The 15,540-nt window shown below is 40.9% G+C and overlaps 2 protein-coding genes across 4 annotated transcripts in view; one reads left to right on the top strand and one right to left on the bottom strand.

The window, feature by feature from the left end:
- PTHLH (parathyroid hormone like hormone) overlaps positions 1-14,404 on the bottom strand; it is a gene marked incomplete at its 3' end in the record, with an annotated part of 28,024 nt that extends 13,620 nt beyond the window's left edge. For 2 of the 3 annotated variants that reach the window (XM_080572741.1, XM_080572740.1), the window contains exon 1: positions 424-14,404. In XM_080572741.1, coding sequence (XP_080428867.1) covers positions 3,660-4,271 — 612 coding nt within the window. In that variant the 5' untranslated portion in view covers positions 4,272-14,404. The remainder of the gene's footprint in view (positions 1-423) is intronic. The other variant, XM_080572739.1, reaches the window with a different exon arrangement.
- The window catches only part of CCDC91 (coiled-coil domain containing 91), a 335,915-nt gene continuing 320,988 nt past the window's right edge, over positions 614-15,540 (top strand). Inside the window, exon 1 of the mRNA XM_080572471.1 lies at positions 614-632. The gene's annotated coding sequence lies outside the window, so the exon portion shown is untranslated. The remainder of the gene's footprint in view (positions 633-15,540) is intronic.

The raw sequence follows: 15,540 nt of genomic DNA, 5'->3' as shown, positions 1-15,540 counted from the left end.
CCCCCCCCCCAGCCCCCCCCCCCCCCCAGAGCCCGTTTGTCATCTGCACAAGCGGCGCTGCGCTTTTCTCCTGCCACCTACACAAATGCCTAACCCGTGAGCAAACTCTTCCTGCTACCTAGCCTCACCACAAGCCTGAGCCCTCCTCCGTGGCGGGACGGGGCGAAATTCCCCTCCACGGGGGGTCTAAGCCCCTGTCCCCCCACCGGCTGGAGAACCTGGGCTCGGCGGGGGCGCGCCCAGCGGGGACGCGGCTCCCGGGCGAGACCCTGCGGCACCTGCCGCCCCAAAACCCGGCCGCTGCTGCCTGCTAGCCCCGGATCTCCCCTTGCCCCGCGGGGACAGGGGACGAGGCCAGAGGAGAGGGAAGGCTGGCAGAGCGCTGCTTTGGCACGGCTTTGGGACCGGGAATCGCGCCCACACCTGTGCCAAGGCAGCGCCGGGCACTCACGAGAGCGGCCAGCCCCGTGCGCAGGAGCAGGGCAAGGCACGGATTTCTTTGGGTTTCACCTGCTGGGGCCTCGGTTTGCAGCAGCGCTCCCCGCCAGGCGAGGCGCTTGCGGTGGCTGGGTGTTTTCCCAGCGCGGAGGGACCGGTCGTTTTGTCGGATCTGGAAGAGGCTTCAGGCGGAGGTGAGGCAAAACCCCGTGTTTGCCTTTCTGGTCCAACCCTCCCTGCCATGACAAGGCAAACCTTATCATTTCAGTTTTTCTGCCGTCCTTCTTTCCCCCCTTCCCAGCTCAAAGACAATGAGAATTTGGAGGGATGCCGCGCTTGGCTTCTGACTCCTTTTTCCATACATATAGACAGGCATAAATCAGCTTTCCTACGAGGAAGTTGACCTGGGAGGTTGGCTAGGAAGATAAGTCCCTGTTCCAGGTTTGGCATGGGATTCCCGAGCGGGGAGTAGGGCCAGGGGCTGCGGGGGGGGGGGGGGGAGACCGGGCTCCCCAAACGCCCCTGAGGAGCGAAACCTTCCTGTGAAACAAAAGCAGCCAAGTGGGACAGGTTCGGCTAACCGGGGAGGAGCTGCAATCACAGCCTTAGAGAGACAGATAATGACAGAATAATGACTTCCCAAACGCCCGGTGCTCAGAGGCAGGCTAAGCAAACTTGCAATCCTTCACCTTTGTGAAGTTCCACCTCTCCCTCTTCCCTCTTGTTTTATTCACAATAAAACATTTTCGTCATTTCCCCTCCCGGATTTCTATAACCTCAGTTGCACTCGGCCAGGGCTTCGGTTCAGACAGGGAGTTTAACCTCTCCAGTCTTCCCAGGGTGGAAAAAATGGTGTTCAGCAAAAACGCAGTCTCGCTGACTGCTCGAGAGTCTGGAGGGGAAGGGAGGGTCAGAACAGCGACTGTTGGCCCCGTCCTGCGAGGACCAGAAATCGCCTGAGACTTGCACAACCCCTGCTCTAGCAAGGTTCAAAGGCAATGAGTGCAGCTCTCTGGAAGAGAGGTGCAAAGCCCCGGTGCTATTTTTTTCAAAGCTCGCAGTGTGGTCTTGAGAGCAAGTCTGTTCTGCAGCTAGTAGCAAACACAATTGGTTGCAGATTTAGGCAAACTTTCTAGCACATGCTCTTGCCTGCAGCCTATCCCTGTAGCTCTCTGCTATCCCCCACTCTCGGAAAGGTTGTCCTCCTCCCCTGGCTGTCAGGTGGGACAAAATCCTTAGTCCACATTTGAGGAGGTGCAACCGCCTGCCTGGGTGAAAAGATTCCTTCGGAGAGGGAGAAAACCCTTTTTTCCCCCGCATCAGCAAGACCTAGGCGTGTCGTGGCACTCCATCTGTGCACACTAATCTCCTTTATTAAACAATGACAGAGTAGCTGAGCAGAGCTGCCGCTCCCACCCCAGAGGCGGCCGGAGGTCCGCAGCTCAGCTATTGACACAATGCGTGGTTTATTTAGACAATATGCATTTAATTTAATGCGTTCGAAAAAAAAAAAAAAAAAAAAAAAAAAAAAGGTCGTGTGTGGAACTGCGAGCAGTTTTGCCAAATCTTCTGTCTGGTTCCTAGAATCCAGTAGACACCGAAAGGAATAATTTTCAAATTTGAGGGCGAAGACTCAGTTATTAATCCGCAAAGCCTGCTCTCTGCTATATATAGCCCGGCGGTGCTCTCGGCTGGCATCCCGCGGCCGAGCCTTGGGAGGCTCCGGGGGCCCGGGCGGCGGAGGCCGGCCGGAGGGAGGCAGCGGGCGGAGGGAGGCTGCGGCCGGGCCGGCCCCAGTGAGCTGTCCATGGTGGTGCCGGCCCCGGGCTCCGCTTCGCGCCAGCTGCCCGCCCCGGGAGCCCCCCGGAGACCCCCCAGGTCCCGCGACCGCCGGGTCAGGGGCTGGCGGAGGTGGGGGCAAAGCGTCCCCGTCTGCACCCCGCGCCCGGCGGTGCCCGCAGGTAAGGCACCCGGGGGAGGCAGGCAGGTTATTTTCCGCCCCACCCCGTGTCCAGGGAGGCTTGCAACCTCGCCAAATTTTGCAGCCCACGCCAAATTGTTGGTGCTTGAGACGCTAGCAGCAACCCGGCTTTGAGGGATGCGCCGATTTTCGCTTAGGGTTAGGAAAGCTGGAGCCGTCAAGATGCTACTCTCTAGGTCCAGTCTTGACTTCAGCCCTAAACATCTCTTAAGGTAGATCGAGATGCTTTATTTGTTCCATTTTCTGACTGAATATCTATTAAATACCAACAGGAACAAACGTGTCTGGTCTATTTAACTTACACAAAACTATTACCAAGCTGGGCTGGCTGAAGAACAAGAATTCAATTTAAAGGGGGTTGGGGGGTGTAAGGAGAGAAGCTTTGCAATTTGTTTTTGCTCTATGTTGGAACAAAATCCAGCCCTTTAGACATTTTTCTGAGAGGATACAGACTCACCTCCTGCCTTGGAATAGCTTAGTGGTTAGTGTACTCATCTGGGATGTGGGACACCAGAGTTCAAGTCCTTCCCTTCTCTGATTCAGAGCCCTAATCCCTGGCCTGTTGGCTTCTCTTAGTTCCACCCCAGACCTAAAAACCTTTCCGATTACATACATGATGAATTGATATTTTCCAATGCGTGAAAAACGAATGTTTAGTTAAAGAAAAATTCCCATCTAAGAGTTATGCTGAGAAACCTGGGATTTTTGGTTAACAAGGAGAACTCAGGACTGCCATCACACAATAATGAAAAGGGACTGCAAGTTGTGAAAAGAAGTGGTGTACTAGGAAAAAGAAAGGACTCTGTCCTTCCCTGGTGGCCTAGTGTGCTGAAGGCACACTTTCTGTGGCTTTAAGTTTGTAGTTTACTTGGAAAAAAAGAAGGGCTCTGTCCTTCCCCATGGGCACAGGGAGCTAGCATGGTTAAGGCGTGCTTTCCTTAGGTACAGGTTTTATTGCCATTTCTTTGGCAAATGAAACATAAGAGAAAGCTGTGCCTAGGGTCACATCTAGCCTCATTTGACATCCCAGCTCAGAAGACCAGCTGCCTTTCTCAAGCTGGGCTAATGAAAATAACTTGCTTGTTTGAAGCTCAAAGTCACACATCTTAACAGCAAGGTACCATAATATGCTTTACCATGAGCATAGCCTTTATTGGCTTGGATTTCTTAAACACATATCTTTGTTTTGTGTGTTTTTGTAGTTGCTTGTTTCTTTCTTTTTCAGTTAATCTAACTAGTTTTAGTCATCTGCAATCTGCCTTCCAGGAGTTGTTGCCTTCTCCTTCTCCTTCTCCTTCTCCTTCTCCTTCTCCTTCTCCTTCTCCTTCTCCTTCTCCTTCTCCTTCTCCTTCTCCTTCTCCTTCTCCTTCTCCTTCTCCTTCTCCTTCTCCTTCTCCTTCTCCTTCTCCTTCTCCTTCTCCTTCTCCTTCTCCTTCTCCTTCTCCTTCTCCTTCTCCTTCTCCTTCTCCTTCTCCTTCTCCTTCTCCTTCTCCTTCTCCTTCTCCTTCTCCTTCTCCTTCTCCTTCTCCTTCTCCTTCTCCTCCTTCTCCTTCTCCTTCTTCTCCTTCTTCTCCTTCTTCTCCTTCTTCTTCTTCTCCTTCTTCTTCTTCTTCTTCTTCTTCTTCTTCTTCTTCTTCTTCTTCTTCTTCTTCTTCTTCTTCTTCTTCTTCTTCTTCTTTTCTTCTTCTTCTTCTTCTTCTTCTTCTTCTTCTTCTTCTTCTTCTTCTTCTTCTTCTTCTTCTTCTTCTTCTTCTTCTTCTTCTTCTTCTTCTTCTTCTTCTTCTTCTTCTTCTTCTTCTTCTTCTTCTTCTTTTCTTCTTCTTTTCTTCTTCTTTTCTTCTTCTTTGTTCATTTTAAAACATACAAATGACCGGCACTGTTATGTTCATCCTCTGTTTTGGCTTAAGCTTGTTTTGCTCCTCCCTTTGCTCCCATACAAGTAAAATGGTGCTTACTATTTTTTCCCACATCAGTTATTCACTTTCATATCACTAATTTGCAGTGGAAAAAACTGCATCTTTAAACTTTTCCCAGCAGTCATGGGATCCATGCTCTCACTGAAGGCAAACTGATTCTCTTCATTCACTTTATTTGGATAGTGGTACTTGGCCAGCCGTTCTCCAAAATTTGAGTGTTCTTTGATCTCACAGTATGGTTATTTTTCTCAGACTTGATGTCCTGTAGGGTGTGAAGCCTAAGCTGTAATAAACAAAGTGGAATGACCACCTGACTTACTTTGAAAGGTCACACATAGTGGAATGGAGCCTGTAGAGCTGCCCATGACACATTACACAATCAGTTTGGACAGCAGGAGATGTGAGAGAGCACATTTTTAGTGGAGCTTTAATTAACCCTTACAGGTTAGGGTTCTAAATTTACTATCTTATCAAATATGAAATTTAATTAACCTGAAGAAATAAATAAGATCAACTATAAAAGTTATATGTTAGCTGTTATTAGTTTACTGTAAGGTAATTAAACTGCTTCTTATATCATTCTAACATCTTGTCGTACACTGAGCCTAATTTCTCCGTCCATGTCCAGGTTTCATCTCATTTAAAAACAGAAAGAATACTATGTGTATTTGGTCTGAGTTATAGCTAGTGCTCTCAAATACGTTTTTGTTGTTGTTGTTGTTGTTGTTGTTTCTTAGAAATATTGACTACCTTATTTCTGCCAAATGCTTGAAGCATTTTCAGTGGCTGTGCAGAGGTGCCAAAAAGATGGTAAAGCAATACTCGGCTTTAGCAAGCTGAGGTGCCAAAGTTTAATTTTTTGCTAAAAATAAAGAAGAAGTTAGAAATTTGCCTCTGAGCAGGACATTGACAGTTGGACTTCCTGGGTTCTGCTGAAAATCACTTATATTTCTTATTGAAATCACTCCATCTTATGAGCCCTTGAGATGACTTCAGCCTTATACAGGTTCTTGAGCTGGCAGATGAGGGAATGACACAAGGTAGAGTTTTCTGAGAGCAGCCTGCATGATTCAGGGGTGGCCTCTGTAGTCATAACACATGTAACAACAAAGAAAGCTATACTTAGTGCAGGTTGAGGACATCTCTAGGAAGGTTCTGTAGGTTGCTATGCTGGCAGGACTGAGATCCAAGGTTGTAATACACGGCCCTGACAAAAGGAGGCTGTAATCATCACTTCAACTTGTAGGTCAGAATAGTAGGAATGGGTTGACATCTATTTTATTGGAAATATTTCACTTTCTCAACTGCTTTGCAGACTGCCAGGTTAGAAACAAAATCTTGAAGTGGTGTGGATCTCATTTTCTTGCCTTTGTCCTGTCACAGTCTTGCACTTACTGTCCAGCTAATTGTACCCTCTCAAATAAGACTTTCCCCTGTAGTACAGCGAGCATGTCTGAAGTAACTAAAAGGTGCCTTGAGCTTGCTTTCTGGAAAGGGCCAGCAGCTGAGCATGTAAGTGTGACAATCTTCCCACTTTCGGCCCTGAGTGATGAATCCATTTTGAAATTGTGCATTCACACAGGCAGAAAATGCCCCTGGGCTTTCCACAGTTAAGTCATTCAGGACATCTGGCCACTCCAGCCTTTGCCAACAAGACCCTCTCAGACTTTAGCCACTGCAGGAACTCCTCACGTGTACCAAGAGCAGACAGAGATCTTCCTCTCTTTACCATCTTTGAAACACAGCATTGAAACTCCTACAAGAAACGTGCACTGGGACCAGTAGAACAGACAAGCTGAGGGATTAAATTGAAGGATCCCACTTGCATGGAGAGAAGGAGCTTGCAAGATCCAAGGGAGAATGTTAGACCTGATTAAATCTGTATGGCTTTTCCTTAACAAGCTATAGAGTCACAGGCATGAATAAGGGAAAATTGTGCAACAGGGGACGAGGCTTATCAGATGTTGTTTATCACTAATTACCTCGTGAGATTCCTTTATCCTCTTTTCACCAAATATCAGTATTTTTGCAATATCATGCCGAAAGGTAATCAGTGATAACAGCAGCTGTCCTGTCACAAAGGCAGAGTTTGTTAGACTCATAATTTATATGGTTACAGTCACTGTCAGATTGTGTCAGACTCTCCCTCAACCATCTCTTTGAAGATATACTCATAAACCCCTTGCATGAAATCATCCATTCTGCAGCCAGCATAAAAGGCTGGGTCAGCGTTGGGGAGGAAAGGAAACAAACTTCAGTGACTACAGATATCAGAAATATCAACAATCCATGCAGGGAAGGCCATCTGCATACTCTGCAATCTGTCCTCCAAACAGACTCTGAGCAGGTGTTTTTTAATCAAGGTTTCCAGGTGGTTGTTTGTGAAATATTTTGTTTTCAAGGGACACATGCGCAGTCTGAGGAGGAGTATGATGTCTGTGCAGTCCTCTGGGATCCTGTACTCATTAGTAAGTAGTGATGATGTTCTTGTCAACACCTATAGGAAAGCCAATTTGTACTAAATTATTTAAACTCTACTCAAACAATGATGATCTTATTTAAGTTGCAGGTGCTCAGATTCAGGCCCAGGCTTGTGTAAGCTGTTTACTTGTTATGTCTGAAAGTGCATTTACTGAAAAAAAGAAAAAAATGTGTATGCAAGACTACACAAAACACTGTCTTTTTTAAATTTTAGGATCTGTTTTCCATAAACACACAAAATCTGACCTGAGATTGTCTCACTAAGTTTTGCTCTGCTAAGCATTTGGGTCTCTGGGACCCTGTATATATTCTACAGATCTTTTGCACTACAGATAGTAGATACAGGCTGCAAATGAGTTTAGTTATTATAGCATTTCATTTAGCTTTGTATCAGTCCTGTCCACAGCCTACAAGGTAGTAACTACTGGACAAGAAGACAAGAAGCTTTGTGTGGAATTTAAAGGTGTGTACAGAAGTGGCTTAATGGCATAAGGGATGAAAGGAGAGAAAACACAGAGGGATGCAAGGTGAATATGGATGAACAGGCAGGGAAATCTGGCAGGTAGCGCTGGTAGAGTGAGGATGATGCTACAGCAAGAAATGAATGGCCAGGCAAGGCCAGGCTGTGAAAGGACTTACAGGTCAGGATAAAAGGTGTTTTCTTCCTTTTCCTTTTTTTGTTTTGTTTTGTTTCATTTTGTTTGTTTGTCTTCAGGGAAGAAGCAGGGGAGCCAGCAGAAGGTCACATATGGTATAAATTATATGACTGAAATAAATAACAAAGAGGATGACTTGGGTAGTTCTTTGGGAAGAACAGGCGGTGAACAGCTTGCAATGACTAAGGTTTAAGATACAGTCATGAAGCATGCAGGTGAAAGCTTTTGTATTCAGGATATATCTTGCAGCTGTTAAAAGAGGAAAATATTTGAGTATAAGCTAAATGTTGGCAACACCAAAATGCCTCAAAAAAATATATCAAAACCCTTTACCTTGGACCTAAAGGACTGTTTGGTAAGACTGTTATCAGTGGGGAGAAAGAATTAAAATAAAACCTGTGGGCACGGAGAAGAGCAGAGTGGAGATGTAAACTGTGTTTATCTTTAACACAAGCTTATCCAAATGACAGATGGTATATAAGATGGAATTAGATGGACAGAATTTCACGTGTCATCATCCTATAGATAGTTAGAGTGTGAATATAGGTTCTATATTTAGGAGGCCTCATACTGTGGGTCCTGGTTCATCGTTCAGACTCTTACATGTTACATTAATGAGAACACACAGTAATCATAACATAAAGCTTCAATGAAAGAGCTCAACATAAAGCCCAAAGAAAGGGAAGGGGCGAAAAGAGGAAAGATCATCTGGATAAGGCTCTAAATGGCTAAGTAAAGAAATATAATGCCCAGCGCAACATGGAATTTAAGCAGAGTGTTGCTGAATACAAGAGCTGGGCAGTATATGGGGATATGGATAGAGAAGCAGTTTTGGAACTTAGCCAAGAGAAAGAGGTTGGAAACTTATCTGAGAGCTGTCAAAAGAAGAGGCTAGAAGTCAAACTAGAGGCAGCTGTAGATAGCATTAGTTAGAAGGATTCTGGGTGTTGTGTTTTTTTGTTGTTGTTGTTGCTTTGTTTTTGTTAGTTGTTGCAAAGGGCATTTCTCCTCATTTAAAGGGAGAAAGAGAAGGGGAATGTTGTCAGGTATGGGTTGTTTAAAGACAAGAAAAACTACAGCATACTTAAAACAATGATGTGGCTTTTTTTTTTTTTCTTCTTTCATCTCATTAATGTAGGACAGGGATATTTTGCCAAGTGCAAAGTTCACAGGTATGTAATTTTGCTTGAATAATATGATCTTATAGGGAACTTCAATCAACTTCAGTTGTGTTACAACATAGTGTGCTTCAGTCTTCCTGTTCCTGAACTTTTATCTTAGTACAAAAAAAAAAATTTCTTTCTCTCTCTCTCTCTCTCTATTTATTTATTTTATATTTCCTAAAGTCCGTCATTGTCTTTTGTGGATGTCTTCTTTGAGTAAGACAAGTAAATGAGTAATGAGTTTATCCCCTAACGTCATTTTATACTCTGATCCCCAAGCTTTTTGACCCCAGCTTATTAATATTTGTGTACAGCTTGGTTATAACTCTTTGCTGTCATATCTATTTTAGAAACATTTTAAGTCATATATTACCTCCTTTGTAATTCACAGGGAAGATACTGAGTCTTTAAAGTTGCTCAAAAGAACCAATCCAGCCAGTTCATTGACCTGCAAGCACTCTCTCAGGTATCAGCTAAAGTCAATGGTTTACCCTAAATCTGTCCTGGAAGGTTCCATAAGAATATTGGCCAAAGGACATATCCAAAGTTTTTCTATGCTTCTGTCATTATTTTTAGTGTCCTTCTGGAAGCACTTTATAAGTTATACAATCACATTTCTGAACCCCAAAATTGCATCTGTAGAATACCATAAAAACACTACTATGTGAAGAAATCATTTTTTTTCCCCAATCTTTTTTGCAGAAGTTTTATTCTGTTTACAGTGCTCAACCCTAAACAAAATTACAAAATCTGCTACAAAATGTCTTATTTTTGTATTTATTTCCTTTTTCTTGTTTATTTTGCCTTATTTGCCTGCCATGTTTTTTTATTCCTTTTATGCCATCAGAGAAAAAATGACCTCTCTCAGTGACATAGAAAAGACAACAAGTGGCTATATACTGGAAAAAAATAGGTGGGGATGGCTTTGTTGGAATAAAGGATTAGATTATGTGTTTTATATGAAAGATTAATAAAAACAGGCTGAATGTAAATCCTTCCTTTACTTCACATTTTCTCTGTCTCCTCAAGTGTACTGTATACACAGAGAGCATTTTTTTAGCTTCATAGTTAGAACCACTTTTCCCCAAGACTATTTTTGATTTTAAGGACTGAAATCTTTTTTATTTGTCATGCATAAAAACTCATTTTGGTAATAGAATTTGTTTTAAAAGATGAAGCTATGACTGTTTAAATCAAGAAAGATACATAATTATTATTTACAGTACTATCAACAGGTTGATGACTTAACTGAAATAAATTATTTAGTAATTATAGGAAACAGATCAAGGGTCACATACTGTAAATGCTTAGCTAGAAAAACAGAAGGCTATTGAAAATTTTTCCTTGCTAATCAGAAACATGGCAAAATTTCAGGCTCAGGAAGTTCATTTAGTTTGTAAAAAGGCGACAGTATATAGATGTATTGTTCAGTTTACTTTTTTTCCCCATGAGCAGTGACAGACTCCTCACTCACAGTATGGCAGAATAAGAGGATGAGAAAAAATGGCTGTTCAAACTCCTGCAACTAAAAGTCTATTTATGATTAGAATTTATGAATTTAGAATTTAAGAATATTTTTTTCTAAGACCTCTATGTGACTACCTATTTGCAAAGTAATGTAAAGTGTTTGGAGATGTATCATTTGAGTTGCTGACATAATTAATGATTTCATCAAGAGCATGAAAGGAGGCACTTGTACTTCTCTAGCATTGGCAAGCCAAGTTCATGTTCGAACTCTAATAACCAAAGTTACTTTTGCTGATCTAGACTGTTGGTCCTCTTGTTGCAAAACAAAAATTCGAAAGCCAAATATTATACTGGGCTGTGATACTTCCCAGCATGTCAGGAGTGTGACATGTTTTTAATACAGGCAGCTACTACTGCTTTGCAAACTGGCAAACTGGCAAAAAACTTACTAAACATTTCAAGTAACAATACAAGGGGGAAGAATGTAAATAGAAGAATGTGTTTTTAGAAGTTCAAAGGGAACCAATTTAAAAATTACCACTTTTTCCTCCCAGTTTTCGTATAAGATCCTTGCTTAGGTAGTCTACAATCCAGAAGTAATGTTGATTCTTGAAAATTTATGGCATTCCTAAGAAAACTGCAGTAGAATTAGTTAGGAATAAATTATGAATTTGGGACACTGTTCTTTTAGTTATACTCTGATTGACTTTTCATCTCATGAGACTTGGGCTAACATCCTGAATAAGTTGACATGAGCTTGGTTTCTTCATCTTAATAACTAATGAATAATAAAGATACAGCTGCTACAAAATCCATATTTTGGAGTAGTCCAGAGAAGCGGAACAGAAAGTGCAGTGAAAGCCAGATTTGTGCACTAGGTCTGTGAGAAAATAAAGCACGTAGGAAGTACAAATAGTCAAACCGACTTCACAGAGACTTACCCAAGTGCTTAAACTAAGGAAAGGCTGCTGAACTTTTCTGATTCAGAACCAAACACAACAGCAACTAAAATACAAACAGTACTGACACCTTTGTCAGGATTAAGAGGCATTGTGTGACTATGTGGAAAAACTTCTAGTGCATGCTTGACCTTAGGCAGTATGAACCTCTTCAGTGAACGCTAAGGTCATGCTATGTCCTGCCTCAATCTTTACAAAACATTAATTATTTTTTTTTAAAGTCACCTCTTTGATGACGTTACAGTTATGAAGCCAATAATACAAACCAGCCTAAGTGTATGCTCAGCATTAAGACCCAAATGAGTCCTTATTAAAGCAGAATTCATGCATTAAAACATGCACGCATCAAAAGGAAACTCTGAAACTATATGGGGATTCAAGGGAAAAATGACCCCAAATTCTAAGTTAAGAATATTTTTTTTTCTGATTCATGTTAATAGGTAACGTAGCTACATCTCTTTATCAATTTGAGAATATTACACAGCAATGAAAATAAAAGAAAAATGGCACAGTTTTCTGTTCATGTGTATTGTTACATAGTACCTACATTTCTACAGCCCCTGATATCTAAAGGCTTAGGAAAGGATAAAGAATCAAAGTGCAGCTAGCCCATTGGATTGCCTGTGGCAGGGAGCAGTAGCAGACACAGAAACCAATATAAAGTGAATTATCTCCAGATAGATTCTCCCATCTCTTGGTAATCACTGATTTAGAGGGTAACTAGAGGATGCATTTGTATCATCATTTTGAACAGCCACCAATGAATTTATTCTTCATGAATTTTACTAAAACCTTTTCTGACCTCAGTTACAGTGTTGGTCTCCACAACATCCTGTGGCAGAGTTCCACACTTTAATTATTATGTTGTGCAAAAGAAAATACTTCCTCTTATTTGTTTTTAATGTTGAGAGAACTGAGTCCTCCCTAATTTTTTATGTTATGAGAAATAGTGAGTAGTCATTTTCTGCTCATCTTCTCTTGGCCATTCATAATTTTGCAGGTCCTATTATATTTCTCCTCTGTCATCTCTTTTTTTCCAGAAGGGAAGTTGTAGGTTATTTTGTTTCTCTTTGTGTGCCTTTCCTTAATTCAACTTGTTTTTCTCTAAATAGTCATGCTCTGTATGTTTACTTCTACTTCTACTTCTTTAATTTTCAACAAAGGACAATCAGAATTGTGAGGTCAGTCAAAAGAGTGCAAGCACATAGTATAAGACTATGCAGAACTCAGGTTGCTTTCCCTTCACACACTTATAGTATTTCATATCCATGGTAGTTTCCAGTTACTCACTGTTGTTCTGCAGCTAATGTATGCAGCTTTAGTGTTTCTTGTTTGGAATGGTTTCTGTGTAATCTGTCCTACTGGAGTATTTATAAAGAAAATACCTAGTCACTTTTCTCCTACAAACAACTTGAAGAGATTACAAATATGGATGTTTTCTTCATTTGTCTTTGGGCTCAAACAAGAGAAAGAAAAAAAATAAAAAGTATAACGCAAGTCTAGAAACTCTTTTCTAATTACCTATCTAGTTTACAAAGCTCTTGAAGAACCATCAGTGGACATCACCCTTAAAAAAGAATTTAGATTCCAAGCTACCTTTAGCTACCTTTTCTTGGAAGTCCTGTTCCTAAAAGTCTGCGTCTTAGCTTTTGCTTGGCAGTTTGGTTGCATGAGTATGTGTGCTAGTGTGTGTGTGCATATGGTAGTGTGTGTGTGAGCTCATTTACTTTGTATTCAGATTAATAAGATATGAGGTCATTCTTTCTTGAGAAAGAGTTTTGTGGTCTGGCTAAAGAAAAAAGCCATATTCAGCATTTTAAGCTGACTCTTGCTGGGGAAAACTCAACTTTCTTGACGAGTCCACTTATCACAGAGAGTTCTAGACATATAGTGAATGGCTATCCTCCAGGTTTCTCAGTCCTAATCCTCTAGAGTTATGAGACAAATGTATATAGAAAAAAAAAAGAATGTGTTTATTCACATAGGTATATGCAGGTATCTAGATAGGTCACATTTCATATATAATAGAAAAAAGTGCTTAATATGTATTTCATATGTATATAAAACACATACAGAATACCCTCTGAGATAAACAACTGAGGAATAGTGTTTGTGTTCATTTAAAACTTTACTTTTGACAATCTGAGATAAATTCAAATATTGCTCAACAGATAGATTTGTGGTTTGTTGCTGAGTACATTACAGTCCTGGAGTTCTCTTTTTTTCTATTTTTTTTCTCTCCTACTAATTTAGGACATTCTTTTATTCCTAGCTGACTGTGGTTATGGTGGCTTGTTATGGTGGATATCAGTTACATCATTTACTTGAATTTTCACGTGAAATTTGGTAGTATTATTTGGTAGCATTATTCACATCAGAAGGTACAGCAACCTTTACGTGTGTCTTCATGCAAAAGTTACAACTTTGGTTGTGATCTTTAGCTATGTGACTGTAACACTTTACTTGGAACATATGGGAAGCATGTGAGTTCAGAGTGCAGATATGCATACACAAGGTTTGCTCAAACTGAAAATAAGTTAAAAAAAAAGATTATCTTCTAGTAAAAAGTATGTACAGAGTGGTTCATCCCAAAGTGAACAGATTTGGGAAACTTATAAGCAACTAACAATTCAAGATTAAAAATGTGTACGGAAGGAGAGGACTTGGGACTGATCTGGTTAGGGAGAAAGGGCTGGCAAGGGGTTGTGAAACCTCATGTCTGGGACTGCATCTTGTGGTAGGGAAGCATTTACCACACCAACCAATGTGTAATGGAGGGAGCTGAAAGCCCTCTCCCCTTCCCTCCTTTCTCTCAGTAAATCCACTTTCAATGATCTTTAACTTTTACTATGCTTAATGCTAAACTGCACATCTGTAAACTGTATGTATGCACCTAGAAAGCATCCCTTGAGAGGTTTTTCTGGTTTCTCCCAGGACAAAACACACCTAGCAATATACATTACTAGTGAAAAAGAAAATTATCAGTAGTGTCTATTATGAGTGATTAAACATAAAAATCTTAATAGGAAACTGTCATTTAATGGATAGATAGACTGACACAGAAAAAATGAGATATTTACCATCATCATCTGGTTCTGATTATGTGCCTCTTTCCATTTACTTTAACTTCAGCATTGAACTGCAGTTACAGTAGGGTCCATTTTCAGATGACACATCTAAAGAGGAACACCTTATACTACCACTCATTGAGTCAGTCCTAATGTTTAATGGGAAAATAGTAGCTGCTGCTGCCCTGTAGGTATTAAAACAATAGTTGAAGTGTTAATCAAAGTTTAATATGGAGATGAACAAGCATTTTTTTCTAAAGTTACATGTATTTATTGGAGCATTATTTCCATGTCATAACTGATTCACGTCTCCTCCAGCTCTCTATATGCTAAGTGGAAACAATTCATTTCAAATTATAAAAATGACTATTATGTTACATCCTCTTATGAAAATGTGATTCATGTTTTTTTTTTAGCATACTGTTTCTTTTGACTTTTTTTTTTTTAAACATAATTCTATAAGAATTATTTTGTATATTCTATTTTTGAAGAATATTTTATTCTGTAGGAACAGCTCTACCTTACAATGATTTTCTCACCTTCTTCCAGAAACTTTCAAAATACTGTGTAGACTTAAAATGTAACTTTTAAGTTTTAGTGTGAGCTTGATTTAAAGCCCAAATAACAACTTCTACTAGCTTTGATGGCTCTATCTGATACTGTAACTTGACCCATTGCTAAAAGAGGATAAGATAGAAATTCATTTCAACACTGAACTCGGCAATATTTTAAGAAAATATACGCCAAAAAAGACTATAACACCCATCCAAAACTGCAGTGCAATTAAAATGCAGTGCCTCAGGAGAAATTTGAGTGGGACAAGAGTTTTATCTTCTCCCAGTCCACTTACAAATGCCATGGAATTTTATATAGCACAAGAGTTTACCTGTACATTGCCAAATCTTTGTGCAGCCTTTGTTTGGCGTATACTGACTTCAGGAGTAGTTCAGCAAAGTTATATTAACATGGGCTCTTGGGGAAAAAAATTTGCAACACTGCCTTGAAACAGTTAATATGTAAGCACAGCTGGGAAATGAGTAAACAGTAATCCCAGAGGTTATCCTAATACTCTCAGCTGGAATTGGAGTGTTGAGTTTCCCCACTCTTATTTGCAGTATTCTTCCCTTTTGTTAGATGGGCTGGTGAAGTTCAGAAGGCCTTGTAAGATTAGTTTGGATCTGTGCTTACACAGCATGCTGAGTTTGAGATTTTCATAAAAATGGGTCTAGAGATGACATAGAAACCATAGGAACTCCCTCCCCTGCCAAAATAGGCCACTGTTACTTCTGCATTGCTGTAAAGCTTTGTGTTCAACTCCTGCTGAACAACTACAAAATCTTACTGCAGGCTGTCATATCTAGAAATCTCAGCTAAGCCATATGTAGCACTCAATTACTATAACTTCTGTTAT

This window comes from Anser brachyrhynchus (assembly GCF_964034855.1).
Source record: "Anser brachyrhynchus genome assembly, chromosome: 1".
NCBI classification, from domain to species: Eukaryota; Metazoa; Chordata; class Aves; order Anseriformes; family Anatidae; genus Anser; species Anser brachyrhynchus.
The sequence above is the reverse complement of the archived record's forward strand: the minus strand, read 5'-3'. Positions and strand labels throughout refer to the sequence as shown.